The sequence below is a fragment of the Eupeodes corollae genome, chromosome 1 (assembly GCF_945859685.1).
Source record: "Eupeodes corollae chromosome 1, idEupCoro1.1, whole genome shotgun sequence".
Taxonomy (NCBI): Eukaryota; Metazoa; Arthropoda; class Insecta; order Diptera; family Syrphidae; genus Eupeodes; species Eupeodes corollae.
Window position 1 is genome coordinate 236,541,907 of NC_079147.1, and position 23,690 is coordinate 236,565,596.

Sequence of the window (23,690 nt, forward strand, 5' to 3'; positions counted from 1 at the left end):
TGCCGTAATGTAAATATTTCACCGACTGCGGACTTTTCTGGTCTAAAACCACACTGATAAGGACCTATCAGGTTGTTGACGATGGGCCTTACACGTTCACATATTACGGCAGAGAAGATTTTATAGGCGATATTAAGTACACTGATTCTATAGTTGGTGCAGTTTAGAGGGTCTCCTTTTTTCAGGATCGCTCAAACAATACTGAATTTCCATTCATTGGGCCTGCTTTCTTCCGACCATATCTAACAGATTAGTTGGCGTATGCTTCTAACCAACTTATATCCATCTGCTTTAAAGAGCTCGGCATTCAAGCCATCCGCTTCAGCGGCTTTGTTAGACTTCAGCTTAGATATGCCAATCTTTACTTTGTCTTAGTCGAGACGACGGGATTGTTGGCTTTCGTAGTCTTTGCTGAATAGATCATCCTGTCTGATAGCGGAATTCGTTTCGTCGTCGCCGTTATACAGTATGCAGAAGTTTTCCTTGCATATCCTCTGCATTTACTGCTATTGTAAACGGTGATTTTTTAAGAGCTTGAGAATTAAAAAAAAAAACGCATAAAATTTGCAAAATCTCATCGACTCTTTATTTGAAACGTTAGATTTTTCCATGACATTTACTTTTTGAAGATAATTTCATTTAAATGTTGACCGCGGCTGCGTCTTAGGTGGTTCATTCGGAAAGTCCAATTTTGGGTAACTTTTTCGAGCATTTCGGCCGGAATAGCCCGAATTTCTTCGGAAATGTTGTCTTCCAAAGCTGGAATAGTTGCTGGCTTATTTGTGTAGACTTTAGACTTGACGTAGCCATACAAAAAATAGTCTAAAGGCGTCAAATCGCATGATCTTGGTGGCCAACTTACCGGTCCATTCCTTGAGATGAATTGTTCTCCGAAGTTTTCCCTCAAAATGGCCATAGAATCGCTAGCTGTGTGGCATGTAGCGCCATCTTGTTGAAACTACATGTCAACCAAGTTCAGTTCTTCCATTTTTGGCAACAAAAAGTTTGTTAGCATTGAACGATAGCGATCGCCATTCGCCGTAACGTTGCGTCCAACAGCATCTTTGAAAAAATACGGTCCAATGATTCCACCACCGTACAAACCACACCAAACAGTGCATTTTTCGGGATGCATGGGCAGTTCTTGAACGGCTTCTGGTTGCTCTTCACTCCAAATGCGGCAATTTTGCTTATTTACGTAGCCATTCAACCAGAAATGAGCCTCATCGCTGAACAAAATTTGTCGATAAAAAAGCGGATTTTCTGCCAACTTTTCTAGGGCCCATTCACTGAAAATTCGACGTTGTGGCAGATCGTTCGGCTTCAGTTCTTGCACGAGCTGTATTTTATACGGTTTTACACCAAGATCTTTGCGTAAAATCTTCCATGTGGTCGAATAACACAAACCCAATTGCTGCGAACGGCGACGAATCGACATTTCACGGTCTTCAGCAACACTCTCAGAAACAGACGCAATATTTTCTTCTGTACGCACTGTACGCATTCGTGTGGTTGGTTTAATGTCCAATAAAGTAAACTGAGTGCGAAACTTGGTCACAATCGCATTAATTGTTTGCTCACTTGGTCGATTATGTAGACCATAAATCGGACGTAAAGCGCGAAACACATTTCGAACCGAACACTGATTTTGGTAATAAAATTCAATGATTTGCAAGCGTTGCTCGTTAGTAAGTCTGTTCATGATGAAATGTCAAAGCATACTGATCATCTTTCTCTTTGACACCATGTCTGAAATCCCGCGTGATCTGTCAAATACTAATGCATGAAAATCCTAACCTCAAAAAAATCACCCTTACTCACTTACTATGATGTTTCCACTTTCGTATTAACAGCCTTGTCAGCACTATGGCAGCAATAATTTGAGCTGTTAAACTATGCGCTCAGTTTTGATTCTTTACATAACGAACGCTTTTAAAACAAATAAAGTTTACCATTCAAAAAATGTTTTTCTCTCCAGCATCCAGACCAAATTAAACATTTCAAAAATGTTTCTCTGTTTCTCATATGTTTTTTAAATGTTTTTTGGTCTTGACACATCTTTAAGATTTGTAAATTTTGATTTTCTTAAATTTCGTTAGCTAGTTTTTAGTCAAAATTTGCAACAATTTTATGTTCTTCATATCTATACCTTCATCCAATTTTAAACAATCAAATTGATTAATTATTAATTGTTTTATTTATAGGTCACATATATCAGGAGTACTGTTGGGCGTATACGCATCTATTTTTAGAGTCATGAATTAGGAATGAATAAACAAACAATATTCGATATTTAAATTACTGGCCATGCACGACGTGGAACAAGAACTCTTATCCAACTCACCTTGCCACCTTCAAGAAGAACTTAAAAACGCCTGTCAGAAGAACTATTGAGTAAGTTATAAAAAAAAATATATAACCCCAATTTTATCCGCTTACAAACTTTTGCTTTTCCCCTTACTCGAATTTAATATGTAATTATTTCTTCATGAAATATAATAGCTTTTTATTTCACGAACATACTCCTAAAGACCCTTAAAAATAGGTTTTGTGATTTTCTGAAGGTTAAGCAAATTAAAAGGTTCATGTTAGCACACACATAAAATAAAGGCAAAATAAAACTAATTTAATATTATGTTACCTAAAGTTGCTCAAAAAATAACACTAGAAGGTATTTCATGAGGAATTTCAAACAACCCCTCTTTGGATAATTTGTAAGTGTTTCCATAGCGTTGATTCCTTAATGTTTGTTCATAAATTCCAACACTTCTCACTGACATTATGTATTAACACCGAGTAACAAAAGCTATATATGGGTAAAAAAAGTTGAAGAATAGTTAAGGGTGCCTTTAGTGCCTTGCATTTTTGCTAACACTCAAACGATGATAATATTTTTTATTTAATTTACATTGAAGTACGTAGACATGTCTCCTAATTATCTTCATTAATGATAAACATACACGCAACAATATTCCTTCCTTTGCCCTATTTAATATACTCGCACACATCACACTATACGTACACGAACTATTATTATTTCGTATTCGTACCTTTTTTTTTGGGGAGGGGGCGCATTATGTAAGACCCCAAGGGATGGTTTGCTATGATGCAAACAAATAAAATAAATACAAACTCAAGCCAGCAACAGCCAACAGAAACAGAAGCAGCGGGAGCAGGAGCAGGAGCAGCAGGAGCAACAAAAACAGAAACACACTTTGCACTTTAAGTGAGAAGAGTTTTATTTCCTGGCTTATAAAATTGTCACTTGGAGCTTTAAGTACTTGGTTTAGAGATAGAAAAAGCACCTGGCAAAATGGGATTTTAAGCATCAAGGATTACCTTGAATTGTGTGTCGAGAATGGTTTTGTATGTTATGTTCCAAAATGAGCATAGATATAATAAGGGTCTCTTTTGTACATATGTACATGTTTCTACACCAAGAAAAAATTATCTAACAAATTAAAGGGCTCGCCATCAGGAGACCGGAAAAGGTTGAGTCAGTCCGGTCAGGTTTTCTTCACGTGCGTCGAACCAAAATCAGAATCGTAGTACCTGAACTTCTAACAATGTTTAAAAGTTTACCTTAGTTCCCGCGTGAAACGTATTCTTATGAACAGAGATTCCTTTGTTGGCCGCACTACACGAATGTTGAATGCTTTACCCACTCATTGCAATGTTTAAACATTCTCTTTTTGATACATTTCCTTTTCTTAATTGCTCGTGCTTTATTAATTTAGAGTTTAAATGATCCAAATGAAAACAGGACGTCAGTGCTACGTGCCACGAGTCTCATATGTCTGGTCAGTGTTCTCTGTACCATCGTTCTAGTAGCACTCGACCGTATAGTCTGTATCGTTGGGCTCGTTAATTTAGTCGGCCTCTTTGGTATTTCGGGTCTTTTTAGTCTTATTTGTTTCGTAGGTTTCTTTTATCTCGTTGGTCTTGTTGTTCTCGTTGTTCTCGTTTGTCTCGTTGGCCTCTTTGTCTCGTTGGTCTCGTTTATCTCGTTTGTCTTGCTAGTCTCCTTGATCTCGTTGGTCTCGTTGGTCTTGCTAGTCTCCTTGTTGTTCTCGTTGTTTTCGATGGTTTCGTTGATCTCGTTTGTCTCGTTGGTCTCGTTGGTCTCGTTGGTCTCGTTGGTCTCGTTGGTCTCGTTGGTCTCGTTGGTCTCGTTGGTCTCGTTTTTCTCGTTGGTCTCGTTGGTCTCGTTTTTCTCGTTGGTCTCGATGGCCTTGTTGGTCTCGTTGGTCTCGTTTGTCTCGTTGGCCTCTTTGTCTCGTTGGTCTCGTTTATCTCGTTTGTCTTGCTAGTCTCCTTGATCTCGTTGGTCTCGTTGGTCTTGCTAGTCTCCTTGATTTCGTTGTTCTCGTTGTTTTCGATGGTTTCGTTGATCTCGTTTGTCTCGTTGGTCTCGTTGGTCTCGTTGGTCTCGTTGGTCCCGTTGGTCTCGTTGGTCTCGTTTTTCTCGTTGGTCTCGATGGCCTTGTTGGTCTCGTTGATCACGTTGGTCTTTTTGTCTCGTTGGTCTCGTTTGTCTCAATGGTCTCGTTTGTCTCAATGGTCTCGTTGGTCTCGATGGTCTCGTTGGTATCGTTGGTCTCATTTGTCTCGTTTGTCTCACTTGTTTCATTGGTTTCATTGTTCTCGTTGCTCTCGTTGGCCACATTGGCCTAGTTGGTTTCACTGGTGTCATTGGTCTTTCTCGTAGATTGCTGCCGTTGGTAGCTTTCGTTGGTCTATCTCGCTGTTCTTTCTTTTCTCCCGCTGCTCTGCTCGTTTGTCTTTTCTACCTTGTTGTTCGATCTTATGGTTGGTTTCATCAGTCTCGTTGTTGTGGCTGGTCGCTATTGTAAAAGTGGTGTAGTACGGCTTTTCTGGGTTCACCTTGCTACTTTTGCTACTAGCATTTGTGCTCTATTAATTGTCATAGCGAGACTAACTTTATTCAAAGCCTATTGAATTTTTGGCATTCGACTAATAATTACATTTTCAACCTTTCCAACGCCGCCGCTGGTTAAGGTAAAGTACTAATATGTTTCGCACAAATTTTATGACAAGAAGTTTTAAACCGTTACATAATCGACGGCATCTAAATAGCGTATAAGCATTATTCATACGTCTTATTTCAACTGCACCATATGTGAGGGCACACCGGACATCTCAAGTGAGTAAAAAACACATAACCCCCCGCACCGCTTTTAAACAGCACATCCGCTATTTTTAATAGTGTATCAGTATAGTTTCGTGCCTACATGTCATCATAAGAAACGCCTAATGATAGATAACGATGATGAGGATAAAAGCACCTAATGGTATGCTACTTATTAATGTTCTAAAAAAAGGATTATATTGAATATCTAATTATAAGTGTTATCGGTGAATCTGCTCGTATGAGCTGTAAATAAGATATTTTACTGCGGTAAAAAGTAGCTTAAAACACTTTCTAGCTTCGTAGCTTTCTCCAAACAAAAAATCATATTATAATTTCGCTCCGTTTCGACGTGAATAACGGACAAACAAGCAAACAAACTCATAAATTAACACTAAAAAAGTTATTCAATATTCAATTTTCTCTTTGACTCAAACAAACATTTTGTTGGTTAAGGGTTATAGCTATCCACTTTTACCAATAAATTTACCTTTCATCTGAGATTATGAGTCAATTCTACTCTGATATGGAGTTCAAGGTTCTTCCTCATGGATGACGATGATGATTTTTTCAGTGTACATAATTTCAATTCCACTTGCAGGTGGTGTAACTATGGTGACGAGAAAAGATTGCATTTGTCAGTTAAACAAGTTACAATGAAACAGATTTCTCATCATCATCATCACCATCATCACCAGCTCGTCATCCCAAATGTTTCATGGCAACTGAGTGTGAAGTATTAATGGGAAATCCCCTTTGAGTCCTTTCCCTAACGTTCGTGCAATAAATAAGTGCAATTAGCGAAAAATCTTCTTGTTTTTTTTTTTGAACTTCATATTTTATTATTTGTGTTTGTCAGTGCACCTATACATACACATACATAAATGTATTTATTTGAACTAAAATGTGTACTTTAGTGGGGGTTGTTTTGGGATTTGTGGGTCTGGGGAGGTGGTAGTGGCGGATACGGATTCGGATGCGGTGTGTTTTACCAAATTTACTCTAATTGCAGTTAGTTGACCTAGTTTTGTCGGTAGAATTACGAATTACCCGAGCTATGTTTGTGGTACGAAATAATGATTTAACATCAGGGCAGGAAGGTTAGACTTTGTTATTTTGCTTAGACGTTTGTTTTTTTTGTTCTTTACATTTTTTTAAGTGGCGTCCTGTTGGAAACCACCGATGCACCTACCAATTCGTTTGTTTGTATATTTTTCAAAATTTGAGTGTAGATATATCTAAGCACGCATCATTCAACCCCCCTGTATGACCATCACTCTTCAATGCTTTGTTGGTTTTATTGATTGGCATTGCAGGTTAGCTCCTGTATCGGTTCGGGTACAGTAAAAGAATTGTTATAAATAAAATGTAGATAAACTTTATTTGCTAAAAGTATTTTGTTTGATTTTTGCGATTTCGATTTCGATTTTGTTTTCGATACTTATACCTATGGTTGTTTTGGTTTGGGTATTGCATGACTGAAGTACCTACATATATACCCTCAGCGAAATTGTTATCCAAGTTGGGTTAGGCAAATATTTGAGTTGGGGTTGAATGTGAAGTGAAGTTCTTATTCACCTTTATTTTTATAAAGAATTGCCGATACGAGAGTTAGTTGTATTCATATATTCTTTGTGTGTACATCCAGACTCCTCGAAAGTTGAGAGTGGGGTTTTGTTTGTGTGTTCACGAATCCAGGGCCAACCAGAAGATCCATGGCCATAGGGGCACCTGTGGATGCTATACAAATGCTTTTATACGCTACGATTAATGAACAAATTTAAGAACTTTAACCTACGAATTTCTCTTGATAATCCTGTCAGCGGAACATCAATTAGGGGCCTGTTATAGCTATCATTGGTACTCATCATGGAAAATTTTTGTTTCGAAGCTTAAAAGCGATAAAGAGATTTTAACTAGTTATATTCGGTGTCAAAATGAAGCTGATGAGTTCTTGATTTTGTTGACTAAAAAAATATTTTGTTTGACCCAGAACTTTTATTTTGCTTCTTTTGCTTTTTCAATGATGAAATCGTTTTCAATGAACTGGCGATTTTTGAGTTAATACTTTGGAACGAAAATTGTTCCACTGGAAATATTCCCTTTTCTTTCCATATACTCGTATTTCTACTTGTCAGTTTTACTTTTAATGATCACCTCTTATTCCAAGAAATTCGTCTCTAATCACAGAACTTTTCAATAATAGCTATTTTCAATGATAGGCACAAATGACAGCTATAACTGGCCCCTTAATTTGTTTATGGCAATAATGTAGTATTTTACATATTTGTAAGTCCGGCCGATTATTTTTTCAACATTTTGTTGGTTTTATCAAGAAAAGTATGATTTTTATTTGTAAAGCATATTTATGGATTTAAGATATCAGCAATGAGCACATTGTTAGAATATTTATGTTTCACATCTTTTTAAGGCAATACGTACAATAATACTTTTAGCAAATATGTTTTTTTCAAGGGAAAAGTTATATTTAACAATATTTAAACAAACTTTAGGTGTAATACAATTTTTTTCATTGTGGGGTTAAATTTATCAAATGTCACTATAATGCCCAACAAAAATTATAGCTAATTTATTTGCAATACTGAATTTCCCATTAAATTGGTCCTGAAATAATTTATGATTCACTGATATTTTTAGCAGCACCAGACAGAACATAACAAATATATCATTTAAAATGTAATTGTTAGCTTTGCTTTATTTCATCTTTAAATTGACAAACAGAGCACTATCGCGCAAAATTTCAGCTCAATAGTTAAGTTGGAGTCAGTTGGGCCAGTTATAGCTATCAAATCGATATTTGACGGTGTTTTCCTTTTAATAAAAATATAAATTATATACTGAACGATCGAAAATCACAAAAAAAAATCTGAAAAAAAGTGTAATTGCATATTTATTTTTCTCTAAAAATGTATTGTTCTATTTTCCGGACGGAAATTCATTTTCCTGAACAGCTGATACCTTTATGTTCAAAAGTGAAACGTATCATTCAACTGATTTGTCATCCAATTTCACACAATTCCAATGGCAGATTTCTGTCAGTTAACATTTCTCGGTGGATTTCAATCAGGAAATTATTTTCAATGAAAGACATTTTTAATGATAGCTAAGAAACAACCTGCCAAAAAATTCCAATGTTTGTTTTCTATGATGAAAACCAATGATAGCTTTAACTGGCGCATTAATCATGATCTGACAGATCAACTTAATTTTAAAGTCGGCGTTTTTCTTTTTAACCTTGTAACAGAGAACTAAGTTGTCAAAAACGATCTGTGTTTTTTTTAGCTCAGTCAAACCAGAGCCTTAGGGATGTGTTTCTTTTTTGAATCACAGCTAGCTCGCAGCGCACTCTATGAGCTCGTAATGTAATGACCAAACTAATGGTTTAAAAAGCTCAGCGCAGATAACTTCACATTTTTTTCGTATGGTATGATAAAGACAGATGGAAAATTGTAAAACTTTTGACAGTGCTCTGCTTTGAGGTTAAAAATAAAATGCCAATCATCTATCTTCACATCTTCCAATAAAAATACCACTAGCTGTCACTGTTTTTGACATTTAGGAAGTAAAATCGACGCCATTACTGAAAACCTCTCAAATTTTTAAAATTAACTACAAAAATAGTGAAAATTTAGAAGTCACAGTTACCATTGTTTGCAGATTTGAAATAAAAATTTCCTAAACATATTATTTTTATTTCCGATCTCTCTATTCCAACCATTGATTTATCTTAAGAAGTAGGTATTATTCTTTTGCAGATGTAGAAAAAAAAAGAGGCTGAGATGCGACCCACATTGATAACTTTCCATCCCGTCTATCGATTTGTCTTGCTTAAAAGTTTGTCTATATGTACTCGTATCAATTTTTACCAAATTTGCATACTATTTTTTTTCTGGATTTTATTTTTTATAAAAAAAATGGACTGTTATATTTTTATACAAAAATTATTGAATATCGAAAACAATATTTTCTGTGAAATAAAATAAGTTTAAAGCCAATATTTTTAATTTTTGAAAAGGTATTTGAGTCGAAAGTAAATTTCTACCAAGTTTTAGTATTGTTTTTTTAGAGTTTTTTTTTTTTAAAAAACCGTCAATTCGATTTTCTTCAAAATTCTATCGAATGTTGAAAACAATATTTTCTAAAACATAAAATTTGTTTGAAGCCAATATTTTATAGTTTTGAAAAGATATTTGAGTCGAAAATCATTTTTTACCAACTTTTGTAAATTTTTTTTGGTTTTTAATTTTTTGTACAAAAACTGTCAATTCGATTTTTTTCAAAATTTTACTGAATGTTAACTACAATATTTTATAAAAGAAAATAGTAGTTTAAAGAAAATATCTACAATTTTTGAAAAGATATTTGAGTCGAAAATCAATTTTTACCAACTTTTATACATTTTTTTGTCCTAATGTTAAAAACAATATTTCTTATAAGTAAAAATTAAAAAGAAACTATTATCTTAAAGTTTTGAGAAGATATTTGAGTCGAAAATAATTTTTTAAAAACTTTTGTTAATTTTTTTACGGTTTTTAATTTTTTGTAAGAAAACTGTCAATTCGATTTTTTTTAAAGAGATAAAATAAGTTTGAAGCCTAAATTTCAAGTTTTTGAAAAGATATTTGAACCGATATTCAATTTTTACCAACTTTTGTTAATTTTTTTTTTCGGTTTTTAATTTTTTGTAAGAAAACTGTCAATTCGATTTTTTTTTCAAAATCTTATTAAATGTTGACAACAATATTTTTTGAAAGATAAAAGTAAATTAAAGCCAATATCTCAAAGTTTTGAAAAGATATTTGAGTCGAAAATCAATTTTTCCCAACTTTTATTATATTTTTTTTTAGGTTTTTATTTTTTGTAAAAAAACTGTCAATTCGATTTTTCTCAACATTTTTCAGAATGTTAAAAAAAATATTTCTTATGAGATAAAATAAGTTTGAAGCCTAAATTTCAAGTTTTTGAAAAGATATTTGAATCGATATTCAATTTTTACCAACTTTTTTTAATTTTGTTTAGATTTTTAATTTTTTTGTACAAAAACTGTCAATTCGATTTTCTTCAAAATTTTACTCAGTGTTGACAACAATATTTTTTCAAAGATAAAAGTAGTTAACAGCCAATATCTACAATTTTTGAAAAGATATTTGAGTCGAAAATCAATTTTTACCAACTTTTATTACATTTTTTTATAGGTTTTTATGATTTGTAAAAAAAACTATCAAATCGATTTTTCTCAACATTTTTCAGAATGTTAAAAACAATATTTCTTATGAGATAAAATAAGTTTAAAGCCTAAATTTCAAGTCTTTGAAAAGATATTTGAATCGATATTCAATTTTTACCAACTTTGAGTAATGTTTTTTCTTAGATTTTTATTTTAAAAAAAAAAAAACTGTCAATTCGATTTTTCTCCAAATTTTGTCAGATGTCAGAAACATTATTCCTCGTTGCACAAAATTGTTTTGGAGATGGAATCATATTTTAGTCGTAAAATTTTGGCGTTGACAAATTTTCACCTATTTTTCAAACTGCTATGGTAAAAAAAACACCCACGCAATTTTCTTGAGAGCCCTTTCTGCATCTTTCTGCCTTATCATCTGTATAAAAAAATGTATTTGAAATCGATATCTCTTCTGGTTCTTGAGCTATGGAGGACGAAAAAAACGTCGCGAACGTACGGACGTTCAAACGTACGTACACACGCACGCACAGACATTTTCCTACAAATCTTTTATTTCGACTCTAGGGACCTTGAAACGTCGAGAAATGTCAAAATTTTCAATTTGAAAAATCGGATCCATTACAATAAATTACTATGGGAAGTTAATAACCGGTTATCCATTTTACGATTTCAAAAGTATAGGGCTCTAGTTCGGTATCTGTCAAAGCAAGTAATTAAGCCAAATTTGTTTTTCAGTTGAATGTCTGACATTTACGAAAATAGATTGCTTAACTATCTCACAACTCATACCAATTGTTAAAACCCACTAAAAAAATGGTGATTTTGTCTCAGCTTTAAGAGGAGATTATGGTTTACATTATCGTCCAACTACGCCAGAAATTGGAAAAATTGTGAAGAAATTTGAGACTGGATTTATATCAGTTATTGTAAGGTCTGTACATCAGCGTTTCGCTTGTACCACTGAAAATATCGCAAATGTGTCGATTCATCGTCGTTGTCAGGAATGTTGACCGTCTTTTAGCACATAATGGCTTATTTTGCACTTCGATCTAAACCTACATCCATACACTCGTAAAGTCCAGCTCACACAGCAAGTGAAGCCAGCCAGTACTAAATACTTGCCTGCTTTTGAAGAATACGACTTGGAGAATATGTGGTTTCAATACGAACAGTGCCATATGCCACACAACTCGAGCGAATATGGTTTTATTTATTTTATTTCCTAGCTGCGTAATATCTCGTCGTGGCGATATCAACTGACCACCAAAATTATGCGATTTGAAATCGATATATTTTTTTTTGTGTGGGGGGCTACGAAAAAGACCGTGTTTATGTAGATATACCTTTAACTCTTGAGCACTTAACAATCAACATTTTTCAAGTTATGGCTGAGATACCGCCTAATATGTTTCAAAAAGTGATCAAAACTTACCTCAAAGGACTCTATGCTTGCAAAAGTTCGCTTGGTGGTGATTTGAATGATGTAGTGTTGCACATATTATTTTAAATTTTAACCTAATGACCTTGTATAATGACCATACCAATGGATTACAAATTTCAGCGTGGTTAACTTCACGTTTGTTCATGTGAAATGACATAAATGTATGTCAAATTCTAGACCTTGTGATAATTTAGTTTTCCAGTTTTTTTTAATAAATAAATCGGCGGCCTGTCTACGTACTTGAGCTCTGTTTCGAGCGTACAAAGAAAACCGCCTAATATGGTTTTATAACAACTTTTACCTCAACTGTCACTGATTTTGACATTTGACCAGTACTCCATTACTAAAAACGGAACGACACTGCTTCTAAGAAAGCACTAATATTTTTAAAATTTCCTACCAAAACATTAAAAATTCAATTCAACAATTCAATTTAATTGCACAATTCTGTTTTAAGTTGGAAAATAACAGAAAGATGATTCTAGGAAACTGACATTTGTTATTGATATGCAGGAAGCAGGGGTGTCAAATCTAGTGCTTGCAAGTTAAAGTAATTTATAATTTTTGTTTTTTAAAGACCATTGGTTTGAGTTTGTGTTACACTCAAAGGTTTCAGAGCGATTTTTCCAAAAAAGAGTAGCGTTTAAAAAAAAAACGGAACACAAATATTTTTAAACTTTGCAACAAAATGTTTATATGTTTTCAAAGTGCATCATAAGAATCAAAATAAAGACATTTCGAACTTAAAAAAATAAAGATTGGCAGACACTGATATTTCTTACTTACTTACTTAATGTGGCGCTACAGTCCTGTGTGAACTAGGGCCTCACCCAACAATTTTCTCCATCTAGCTCGGTCCCTAGCTAGCTGTCTTCAGTTTCGCACGCCAAGTTGGTTAAGGTCTTCACCAACCTGCGAGCACCACCTGAGTCTACTGCACCGTCCCTCGGGATTTGATTCGAAGACTTTCTGGGCTGGAGCGTTGATGTCCATTCACTCGACATGACCTAGCCATCTTAGTCGTTGGACTTTTACCCTTCTGGATAAGTCTACGTCGCTTTACAGCCCGTTCGTTGCATACGGGACCGTAGATCACACGAAGAACTTTTCTCTCGAACCGACCCAAGGTGCTTTCATCCGCTATTGTCATAGTCCATGCTTCTGCACCGTATAGCAGGACGGGGATGATAAGGGTCCTATAAAGTGATACTTAGGTCCTTCGAGAGAAGGCTTTGCCACTCAATTGCTTTCTTAGTTCAAGAAACAGCGGTAAGCAAAGGTTATTCTTCGTTTGATCTCAGCGCTGGTGTTGTTTTCTGCGTTTACAGTGAAGCCTAGGTAGAAGAAGTCCTTGACTACCTCAAAGTTACGTCTGTCGATTGTGACGTTTTGACCAAAACGTCGGTGTTGTATGTCCTTTTTAGACGACAGCGTGTACTTTGTTTTGCCCTCATTAACCGTTAAACCCATTTTTGCCGCCTCTGCCTCAATACTCACAAAATCCCTGACATCACGCTGAGTTCTTCCGATTATGTCAATGTCATCAGCATATGCCAGTAATTGGACAGACTTTTGAAAGATAGTGCCTCTAGTGTTGACGTGTGAGCTCAAGCACGATGTTAAAAAAATCGCATGACAGCGCATCACCTTGTCTAAAGCTTTTTTTGACATCAAAAGGTTCTGTTAAGTTGTTTCCAACCTTTATGGAGCAGCGTGAATTCTCCATGGTCATCCCGCACAAACGGACGAGTTTGGCAGGGATGCCAAAACTAGACATGGCTCTATACAGCTCGTCCCTGTAGATGCTATCATATGCGGCTTTAAAATCGATGAAAAGATGGTGGGTGTCGATTTGGTGTTCTTGAGTTTTTTCCAGGATCTGCCGTAATGTGAATATTTGATCAACTGTGAACTTTCCTGGTCTAAGACCACACTGATAAGGACCTATCACGTTGTTGACGATGGGCTTTAGACGTTCACATATTACGGCAGAGAACATTTTGTAAGCAATGTTAAGTAGACTGATGCCTCTATAGTTGGTGCAGTTTAGAGGGTCTCCTTTTTTCAGGATCGGGCAAACAATACTGAGGTTCCATTCATCGGGCATGTTTTCTTCCGACCATATCATACAGATAAGTTGGTGCATGCGCATAACCAACTTAACCCCAGCTGCTTTAAAGAGTTCGGCATTCAAGCCATCTGCTCTAGCGGCTTTATTAGACTTCAACTTAGATATGGCAATCTTTACTTCGTCTAAGTCGGGATGACGGGATTGTTGGCTTTCGTCGTCTATATCGAATGGGTCATCCTGCCTGACAGCGGCATTCAGTTCTTCGTCGCCGTTATACAGTCTGCAGAAGTGGTCCTTCCATATTCTTAGCATTGACTGCGGTTCCACTATGATGTTTCCACTTTCGTCTTTGCAGCCTACGGTTCTAGGTTTATGTACCTGTGAATTTCGTTTCACCTGTTCATAAAACTTTCGAACCTCATTCCTGCTTTTATACCTCTCAACATCTTCGACCGCACGCTTCTCAAGCCCTCTCTTTTTCCTTCTGAGAAGTCGGCGTTCCTCTCGCCTCTTCTGCTCATAGAGCTCATGAGCAGCTCTCGTCCTTTTATTCAGCGCCGCTTTGCGTGCCTGTTGTTTGGCTGCATTTGCCTGCCGACATTCCTCATCAAACCAGGGGTTCCTTGTTGGTGGCTTTTTGAAACCCAGCATATCAGAGGCGGCTTCTCTGATTGCATCTTTTCAATGTTGCCACTGGTTTTCGATACATTGTGTTGGCGGCATGGAACTTCGAGAGAGGTTACTTGTAACTCGGTCGGAAAAGGATTTGGCGATCTCTGGCGATTGTAGCATTTCGACGTTGTATCTTCTCCTAGCACCTCCCTGTTTTGCCTTGGGTCTGGAAATCCGAAGTGCTACCTTGGCTACAACGAGGTAGTGGTCCGAGTCGATGTTAGCTCCTCGGAAAGTTCGTACATCCATAATGCTGGAAGCGTGTCTGGCGTCGATCGCAATATGGTCAATCTGGTTGACGGTAGATTTATCTGAAGAAGTCCAAGTACCTTTGTGAATGTTGAGGTGTTGAAAACACTTACTGGCTACCATGACGTTTCACCCCGCGGCAAAATCTATGAGCCTAAATCCGTTGTCGGAAGTGTTGTCGTGCAGGCTGTTCTTCCCGATTATTCCACCAAAGATGTCTTCCCTTCCTAGCTTGAAATTAAAATCGCCCAGGACTATTTAAATATCGTAGCTAAGGCATTGCTCATATGTTTTGTCTAGGAGCTCTTAGAACATATCTTTGGTGTTGTCGTCTTTCTCTTCTGTGGGGGCGTGCGCGTATATCAGGCTAATGTTGCCAAATTTAGCCTTGATGCGTATGGTCATGAGGCGCTCATTGATGCACCTATAGCTCAGGATCGCTCCTTATAGGTCTGGGCTCCAAATAAGTCGAAGAAGCCCTAGAAGGTGTTCACTAAGTAGTTCAACCTTACTGGAACTGTAGACGCCACCGTTGATTCCATCTCGGGAATTCCTCGGCTGCCGTCTGGATAAGGAGAGATGCCTTAGTGGAAACACCTCTCCCCACCTCTCTCGTGTGCTGCCCCCAACAACTTTCCACTGGGGTTGGAACCCAATCTCCAGTTGAGGTACTAGGCACCCGATGTTCACCGCGGGGAGGTGAGAGTAGGAGTTGATAGACAGAGCTGGGTTTTAAGAAAAACTTGTGGACGCTTGTGTCCTCTTGATTGCACATGTTTACCATTTGAACATCACACTGATATTTACTTTTTATTAAATAATTTAATGAAGACCCTGAAAATTACAATATAAAGAATATTTAAAGTGACGTTACAACTTTGTGTGCTTATAATTATCAAACGAAACTAGTACGAACGTTAAGGGAAGAGTACGGGATTTTGGAGATATTGAAAATATTTAAATTATTTTATTAATTTCGAAAAATTGGTTCAGATGCTATATTTTGTGTCTCTTTCCTTTCGATGAACATGTTCCATAAACGGTACCTAAACTGCTCTCTGATGAGTGGAATCAAAATAAATTTTGTTTATTTTAAAAATACAAAAGTTTTCAAAATTATGTACCGCCAGGTCTGATTCCCAACGACTGTAAACATTATACAGTCAATAATTCTATATATGGATTTGAGTGAAAGGATATGAAATTCAGAGATAAGCTTACATCAAAGTAAAAATGGTTTTTTCTGTGGATCATTGTATCTGGAACCTGAAATGGATAAACATTTCATTTGAATGGTTTTTCTAAGTATTTGCTGTTTCAAAAAAAAAATAATTCACTGGAATTACAGAATACACATACCCCCAAATGCTTTTTTGTTTCAAGACTTAAAAAGATAGAAAACCACATAATGAGGTAATTAACAAAAGAAAAATCAGTTAATCTACCTCCCAAGTTTTATATTTTGTTTCCCTCAACAAAAACACCTTAAGGCAACATGTAAAACAATATGAATATACATATGTACATCAGGGTGATCCCCATCTCAAACAGTTAAAAATAACTTAAAGCAAAACCAATGATGTTTTGAGCGATTTTCTATATTTTACACTTTCAATTTTATTAAAATTTTTCCAGAAAGCGCAAGATTTATAACATTGGTGAACAAAGTTAAGCTTTTTGTTTGATGCATAAGTCAAATAATATTTTTCTAAGTTGTTTTTTTGTGCTCAATTCAAATTTGACTTTCTAAAATTTTGAAGTGAAGTTTTTGAAAAAAATCCATAAACGCAGTTTTATAAAATATTGTGTCATCAGCGGAACATGGGGATAGTTACAAACCAAACCCATATCAAAGTTGAGTATAAAAAGAAGAGAAACTAAGTGGTAACCTTGTGGTACGCCAAAATTAGCAAGGGTACATCGCTGTTGCCTATCGGTTTTATTGAGATTGGCTTTATTGGGATCAACGACAACCTTGTTTTGGGCCTATTCACAGAATCTACACCTAACTCCTTTAACGCAAACTAAAAAAAAGGCACAGCTGATAAAATAGTTTTGCCAACTTAAAGTTTTAAGAGAACCCAGTGACTTACAACTCTTAACCATTTTTGTGTGCGAGTAATGTCTGGGATAGAGGGGACCTACAGTTTTTATGCGAATCCGAACTGCTGAGAAAGCTGTTTTTATGACAAGAATTATTATGAAAGGATGAGTCAATTTTTCGCAGGAAGCAGGGCCGGCTTTAGAGGTTCAGAGGCCTCGGGACAATAAAGGAGCAGAGGCTCCCTAGCCCCAAAATCATTTAACAAATAAAGTAAACCATTTTTTAAGAATTATCTGAACGGAATCTTTTCAACTTTTTTCGCCGAAAAATCGTTGATGATTTCGTTGAAACCCTCGGAGTAAATCGCTTTCAACGCTTAGGAGAGAAAGCTTCGATAGACGGTTTTGTCCAGTGCAATTTGTTACCATCAAAACCAAATACATTCTCAATGCAATTTCGTGGTTGATTTTCGAGAATTTGGTAGTAAAATACTTCCGGCGATTGATTTGTTCCATAGTCCTTTTCCATTTTGTATGAGTCATTCAAAGACACAATTTGAATCAACTCATTACCAAGACTAGGCTCTAAATCATCCGGATACACTTTCACCAATGCCTCTGCTGCAGCGTGCAAATTTTCAGCATCCATCTTCTCGATGTAATTCAGGAATCCAAATCTCGAAATAACAGCTTCATAAGCATGCAATCTTTTAGTAAGAGAAACTGATAACTGGTCAATCACTGGGATAAAGGCGGATACTTCGTATTTTTCCTTGGGTGACAAATCTGCGTCTTGTGGTTTCGAGTGGATTTAACCTCACATTTTGTTTGGGACATTTTTTGGTAGCTTCCTCGTATGGAGACGCATGTTGGTTGAGGCCCAGGTCCGCCCCGGACTGTAGCGCCACCTTAAGTGGATTCCACGAATGATTTCAATGATTCAAGAATCATTTTCAGGTCTTGTTTGTAGCGTTGAATCGCTCCAAGATATCGTTCCAAAATGTTGCAAACAAATCGGTTTCGAGACCACTCATCTTCTGTAGAAAGTGCGTTGCTTCATTCCTTACGATGCCTTTCTGCCCTTTATTGAAAGATATACTGGTTAGAGCTTCTTCGATTTCCGAATAGCCGTTGACTAAGGCTAAGCTTTTTCAAGACTAAAAACGGGTAGCTTTTCTGCTCCGATAATTTCTCAGTCAGAATTCGGTGCTCTGTACTGGCTGTGAAAAACTTCTACAAATTCTGTGCGAAATCAAAGAATTCAACAGCCGATGGATAAGAGTTAACAGCTGCCTTTCCCAGCAAAAAATAAAAAACAAATCAAAGGAAAAGATGCAAGACGCAATAAGTGTGAACATAAACTTTTTTAGCGCAAACAAGTTTCTAAGACTTTTTTGTTAAGGAAAAAAATTACTTCTAAGCCGTTTTTGATTAGTGTTAGTGTGTTTATGATAAAATAAGTGAAGACGATCAGTGAATGAGGACATCTCAAAAATTGGTTCAAATACTAAATTATGAACTTGGAAAATCAGCACACATTTTATAAGACAAAATTTGTTAATGAATTTAAATTGCCTTTAAAAAAACTTAAAAGATGATATCCCAAAAATCCAGATTCGGACTTAATGCAAGTACAGCACTGGTAAACTAGCTTATGTAGCTGTCAATCGAATTGTCCTTTTTCTAAGGTTTTCGATTTCTTTAGTTGAAATCCGATCCCCAACATGCAGACGAACGAACGTACATAAACAATGCGAAAAAAAAAATTCGTTCAACTTGGCCCGATAATTCCTTGGTCATCTTCGAAGAAAAAGGGCCTAATTATGCCTCTGGACTAAAATCCGCACCAAACAGTGGCGAGTTTGGGTGTATCAAAATGAGCTTCATCTAAAATTGTTCTCTAAGTCGATCGCAGGCCCACTTAGCGAAGCGAAAACACATTAGTTGGTCATTTGGCTTCAACTCCTGAATAAAATTGGAATTTTGTATAGCGTTGTATTCGTCTCAATGATGTCTCCGAAATGTTCAACTGTTGAGAACGACGGTGAATTGATGCTGATGGCGCTTCACGCACACTTTCTGCAACAGCAGCAATATTTTCGGATGTACGCACTGTTTTTAGCTTTTCACGCTTGTTTCACTTTTTTCAAACGACATTGAACATACGGAGCTGACGGTGCTTCTCTTTCGCAATATTTCCCAGGGTTGTTCAAGCGTTTACAATACCAAATTCGTTCAGCGGAAGGACAAAACTAATTATCTACCAAATCAGACATGAGCTAAGTGCTACCATTCACGAAAAAAGTGATGGCGGACCCCTTACTTCTTCTAAGGTTTGTTATGGATTTAGATTATCGAATCCACCTTTAAAATCAATCTATCACGTCAGGTTTTTAGATACAGCTTTTTATAGTTCGAAAAGAATCCTTCTATTAAGCTGTTGAGGCAAGGGAAATTTATGAAGTTGTTTTTTTTTTCAATACAATTCTTCATGAATATCGAAATCTTTTATCTCTTACTTGAATATTCCGTTTAAAATTGTCAGTATCTTATTTATTTTCTTCGTTTGCTGCCGTGCATAAAACTTACCTAAGCAAATGGTATAAAAACAATTTATGTTCTTATTAAGAATATATACTTATTGAAAAATATTTTTAAAAAATGTTTAAAACGTGTATTCATGAGTTTTATGAGGCAGATATAGCTTAAATCTGAATTAATAATCAGCACTAAAAATGTACTCTTAAACGTAAAAACGATTTTTCAAAAGTTCAGAAAGAGCCAATTGAAAAGCCATAAGTAATGAGATAACTAATGAGATATTTCAAAAATGTTTTTTACACATTACTTTGAAAAGGTCACTTCCATCAACAACTATTTTACACAGCTACATTGCGTTTAATCAAAGCCTTTAAAAAAAACGCATTAAGTGTTTTTGTATTTTCAGAAAAATATATTTAAAAAACGTGACCTAATAAAAATAAAGTGCACGACGGTATAACACAAACTTTACATTTGTTTTTCATAAAAAAGTTATGTCTCATGTTACGTTATGTTTTAGCCTTAACAAGTTTGTCAGTGAGATGTTTTTTTCATGCTCAAGTTCCTAGTAAAGCAGAATCATAGATATTTGTCTTCTTTTACCAACTCTACTCTTTCACCATTATAGTGCCATTGCTCAGTTGCACATGATGTTCCTCTGAAATTGATAAAAACCATCACTTAGGATGTATTCAAGTTTACTGCTAGGTTCCACCTTTTACAATATTCAGCAAACTCATTTATCATTACCTGAAGTGAGGACAATGTGGTCAGTGAAAAAAATAGCTTTAATGTTAACCACTGCGCACTCGATTCCTGCTGGTAATGCTTCGACTTTATCATCAATTAAGAGTGCAAACAAACGTGGACCGAGTGCACAGCCCTGTCTAACTCCCATTTTCGTTTGGAACCACTTTGATAAGCATTTTCCATTCCACACTGATGCTTTGGTAGTCTTGAATACATTTTGCAATACTGTGCCAAGCTTAAGCGATATTCCAATTTGAAAAAGCTGGTCAAATAGTTCATTGCGATCCATGGTATCGAAAGGAGCTTTAAAAACAAACAAAAAATCGAGCAAAATACAAAAATGTGATAGCTAGTCGAGTATCCGGATCTGACACCAGCTTGGAACTCACTAAGCTGATTATTAGAATTTGTCCATTCATTTAATCGACTGAGCAGGATCGATGTAAATATCTTATAAGACGAGTTCAACAACAAGATTCCCTTCTTGTGGATTGCGAAAATAAAGGCATCGCTGAATTGGTTAGGTTGAATACTGCTCAAAGATCTGGCTGAATACTGCTGTTAGAGATATAACAAGAGTATCTGTATAATATCAGTAGAATTCCACGGGTATACCATCTGAGCCCGCAGCCTTACCATCCTTTTGGTTGTTTATCGATAAAAAACCCTACTTCCTCTGAAATTGATGCATTTAAAACATTATTTTTGAAGCTAGGTTTGACTACTGATTCAGATTCCAATTTAGAACAACGAATTCCCCTCAAAAAGTGTTATATAAGCTAAGAATTCGGAAAGAACTTCATTTTGTTGAAAAATAGAAGGTTGCTCAAGAGTTAAAGGTTTATGCGCATAAAAACGGTCTTGCGCGTAGCCCCACCAAAAAATGTCCATCTGTGTCAAATCGCATGATCTCGGCCGCTTGATATTGCCACGACGAGAAATAACGCAGCCAGCAAATGTCTCTTGCAATAAAGCCATATTGGCTTGAGTTGTGTGGCACTGTTTTGTTGAAACCACATATTCTCCAAGTATTCTTCATTAGCAGCCAAAAAGAAGGCGGTTATCATGTGACTATAACCTCCGAACTGACGATGACAGTCGTTCCAACGTCGTTTTTGAAGAAGTAAAAAAGAGCTCACCAAACAGTGACTTTTTGTGGATGTAAATGCTTACTTACTCAAGGTGGCTCTACAGTCCTGTGTGAACTGGGGCCTCACCCAACAATTTTCTTCATCTAACTCGTTCCCTAGCTAGCTGTCTACAGTTTTGCACGCCAAGTTGGTTGAGGTCTTCACCAACCTGCGTGCGCCACCTGAGTCGCGGTCTTCCTCTACTGCACCGTCCCTCGGGATTGGATTTGAAGAACTTCTGGGCTGGAGCGTTGATGTCCATTCACTTGACATGACCTAGCCATCTTAGTCGTTGGACTTTTACCCTTCTAGATAAGTCTACGTAGCTATACAGCCCGTTCAGCTTGTGGTTCCATCTTCTCCTCCACTCTCCTTCGATGCATACGGGACCGTAGATCATACGAAGAACTTTTCTCTCGAAACGACCCAATATGCTTTCATCCGCTTTTGTCATAGTCCATGCTTCTTCACTGTATAGCAGGACGGGGATGATAAGGGTCTTATATAGCAACACTTTGGTCCCTCGAGAGAGGACTTTACCACTCAATTGCTTTCTCAGTCCAAGGAAACAGTGCTTAGCAAGAGTTATTCTGCGTTTGATCTCGGCGCTGGTGTTGTTTTCTGCGTTTACAGTGGAGCCTATGTAGACAAAGTCCTTGACCTAATAGTTACGTGTGTCGATGGTGACGTTTTGACCAAGACGTCGGTGTTGTATGTACTTTCGTGACGACAGCGTGTACTTTGTTTTGCCCTCATTAACCGTTTAACTCATTTTTGCCGCGTCTGCCTTAATACTCCCAAAAGCCCAATTGACACCACGCTGAATTCTTCCGATTATGTCAATCAGCATATGCTAGTAATTGGACAGAGTTTTGAAAGATAGTGCCTCTAGTGTTGACGTGTGAGCTCTGCACTATTCTTTAAAGTAGGATGTTAAAAAAAAACATGACAGCGCATCACCTTGTCTAGAACCTTTTTTGACGTCGAAAGGTTCTGTTAAGTTGTTTCCAACCTTTAAGGAGCAGCGTGAATTCTCACAAATGATCGAGTTTGGTAGGTATGCCAAAATAAGACATGGCTCTATACAGCTTGTCCCTGTAGATGATGTCATATGCGGCCTTGAAATGGATGAAAATATGATGGGTGTCAATTTGATGTTCTTGGGTTTTTTCTAGGATCTGCCGTAATGTGAATATTTGATCAACTGTGGACTTTCCTGGTCTAAGACCACACTGATAAGAACCTATCAGGTTGTTGACGATGGGCTTTAGACGTTCACATATTACGGCAGAGAAGATTTTATAGGCTATGTTAAGTAGACTGATTCCTCTATAGTTGGTGCAGTTTAGAGGGTCTCCTTTTTTCAGGATCGGGCAAACAATACTGAGGTTCCATTCATCGGGCTTGCTTTCTTGCGACCATATCTTACAGATAAGTTGGTGCATGCTCCTAACCAACTTATCTCCAGCTGCTTTAAAGAGCTCGGCATTCAAGCCATCCGCTCCAGCGGCTTTAATAGACTTCAGCTTAGATATGACAATCTTTACTTCGTATAAGTCGGGAGGACGGGATTGTTGTGTTTCGTCGTCTATGTTAAATGGATCATCCTGCCTGGCAGCAGATTTCGGTTCGTAGTCGCCGTTATACAGTCTGAAGAAGTAATCCTTCCATATCCTCAGCATTGACTACGGTTCCACTATGATGTTTCCACTTTCGTCTCTGCAGCCTTCGATTCTAGGTGAATTTCGTTTCACCTGTTCATAAAACTTTGGAACTTCATTCCTGCTTTTAAACCTCTCAACATTGTAGATGTAAATGCCTCTCTTTAATTACTTGAATATTCTCAGAACCCCAAATGGGACAATTTTGTGAATAATGTGCTTCGTCGCTAAAGAAAAGTTGGTTTGAAAAACCGCCCGCGCCGTCCACCGCTTGTTGTTCAAGCACCCATTCAACGTATCTAAGACGTTATGAATGGTCAGCTGACTTCAGTTGTTGTGTGAGTGCCGTAAGACAGTACTTATTTCTGAGAAGAAGAATCGACTCATTCGGGTCTTTGGCAACACTTTCACTTAAAGCAGCGATATTTTCAGTAGTACGAGCAAAACGTTGATGCACAGACCTTAAAATATCTGAAATAAATCCAGTCCCTTCAAAGTTATTCACAATGTTTCCAATTTCTTGCGCAGTGACGATCTCCTCTTAGAGCTGTGGCAGAATCACCATTTTTCTATATAGTACGTTTTAACATTTTTTTTGGAAATGTTAAACTTTCAACTGAATTGAAATTGGTTAACAACTTAGTTTGACAGATGTCGAACTCCAGCCTTACACTTTTGAACAGCAAAAAGGGTAACCCGCTATAATCAGTTATCATTTTACAAAACTTGGTTTAATTTTAAAATCATTTTTATTGAAATTTAAATTAAATACCGTTT

At 36.6% G+C, this 23,690-nt stretch overlaps 1 protein-coding gene across 1 annotated transcript; it reads right to left on the reverse strand.

Moving 5' to 3' along the window:
• Nucleotides 1-3,928: 3,928 nt before the first annotated feature.
• On the reverse strand, nt 3,929-4,693 carry LOC129949260 (homeobox-like protein HDP1). Its single transcript, XM_056060605.1, has 3 exons — nt 4,622-4,693; nt 4,344-4,509; nt 3,929-4,269 (listed from the first exon to the last, which is right to left on the reverse strand). Exons 1-3 carry the CDS (start codon nt 4,691-4,693, stop codon nt 3,929-3,931), a joined length of 579 nt encoding a protein of 192 aa, XP_055916580.1.
• Nucleotides 4,694-23,690: the final 18,997 nt, after the last annotated feature.

Excerpts from the sequence above, each read along its gene's own strand:
- LOC129949260 (XM_056060605.1), bottom strand. The coding sequence starts at position 4,693 with ATGACACCAGTGAAACCAACTAGGCCAATGTGGCCAACGAGAGCAACG. Across the intron at positions 4,510-4,621 it reads CAATGAAACCAATGAAACAA|ACCAACGTGATCAACGAGAC; the intron begins GTGAGACAAACG and ends CGAGACAAAAAG. Across the intron at positions 4,270-4,343 it reads CAACGAAATCAAGGAGACTA|AGGCCAACGAGACAAACGAG; the intron begins GCAAGACCAACG and ends AACGAGACAAAG.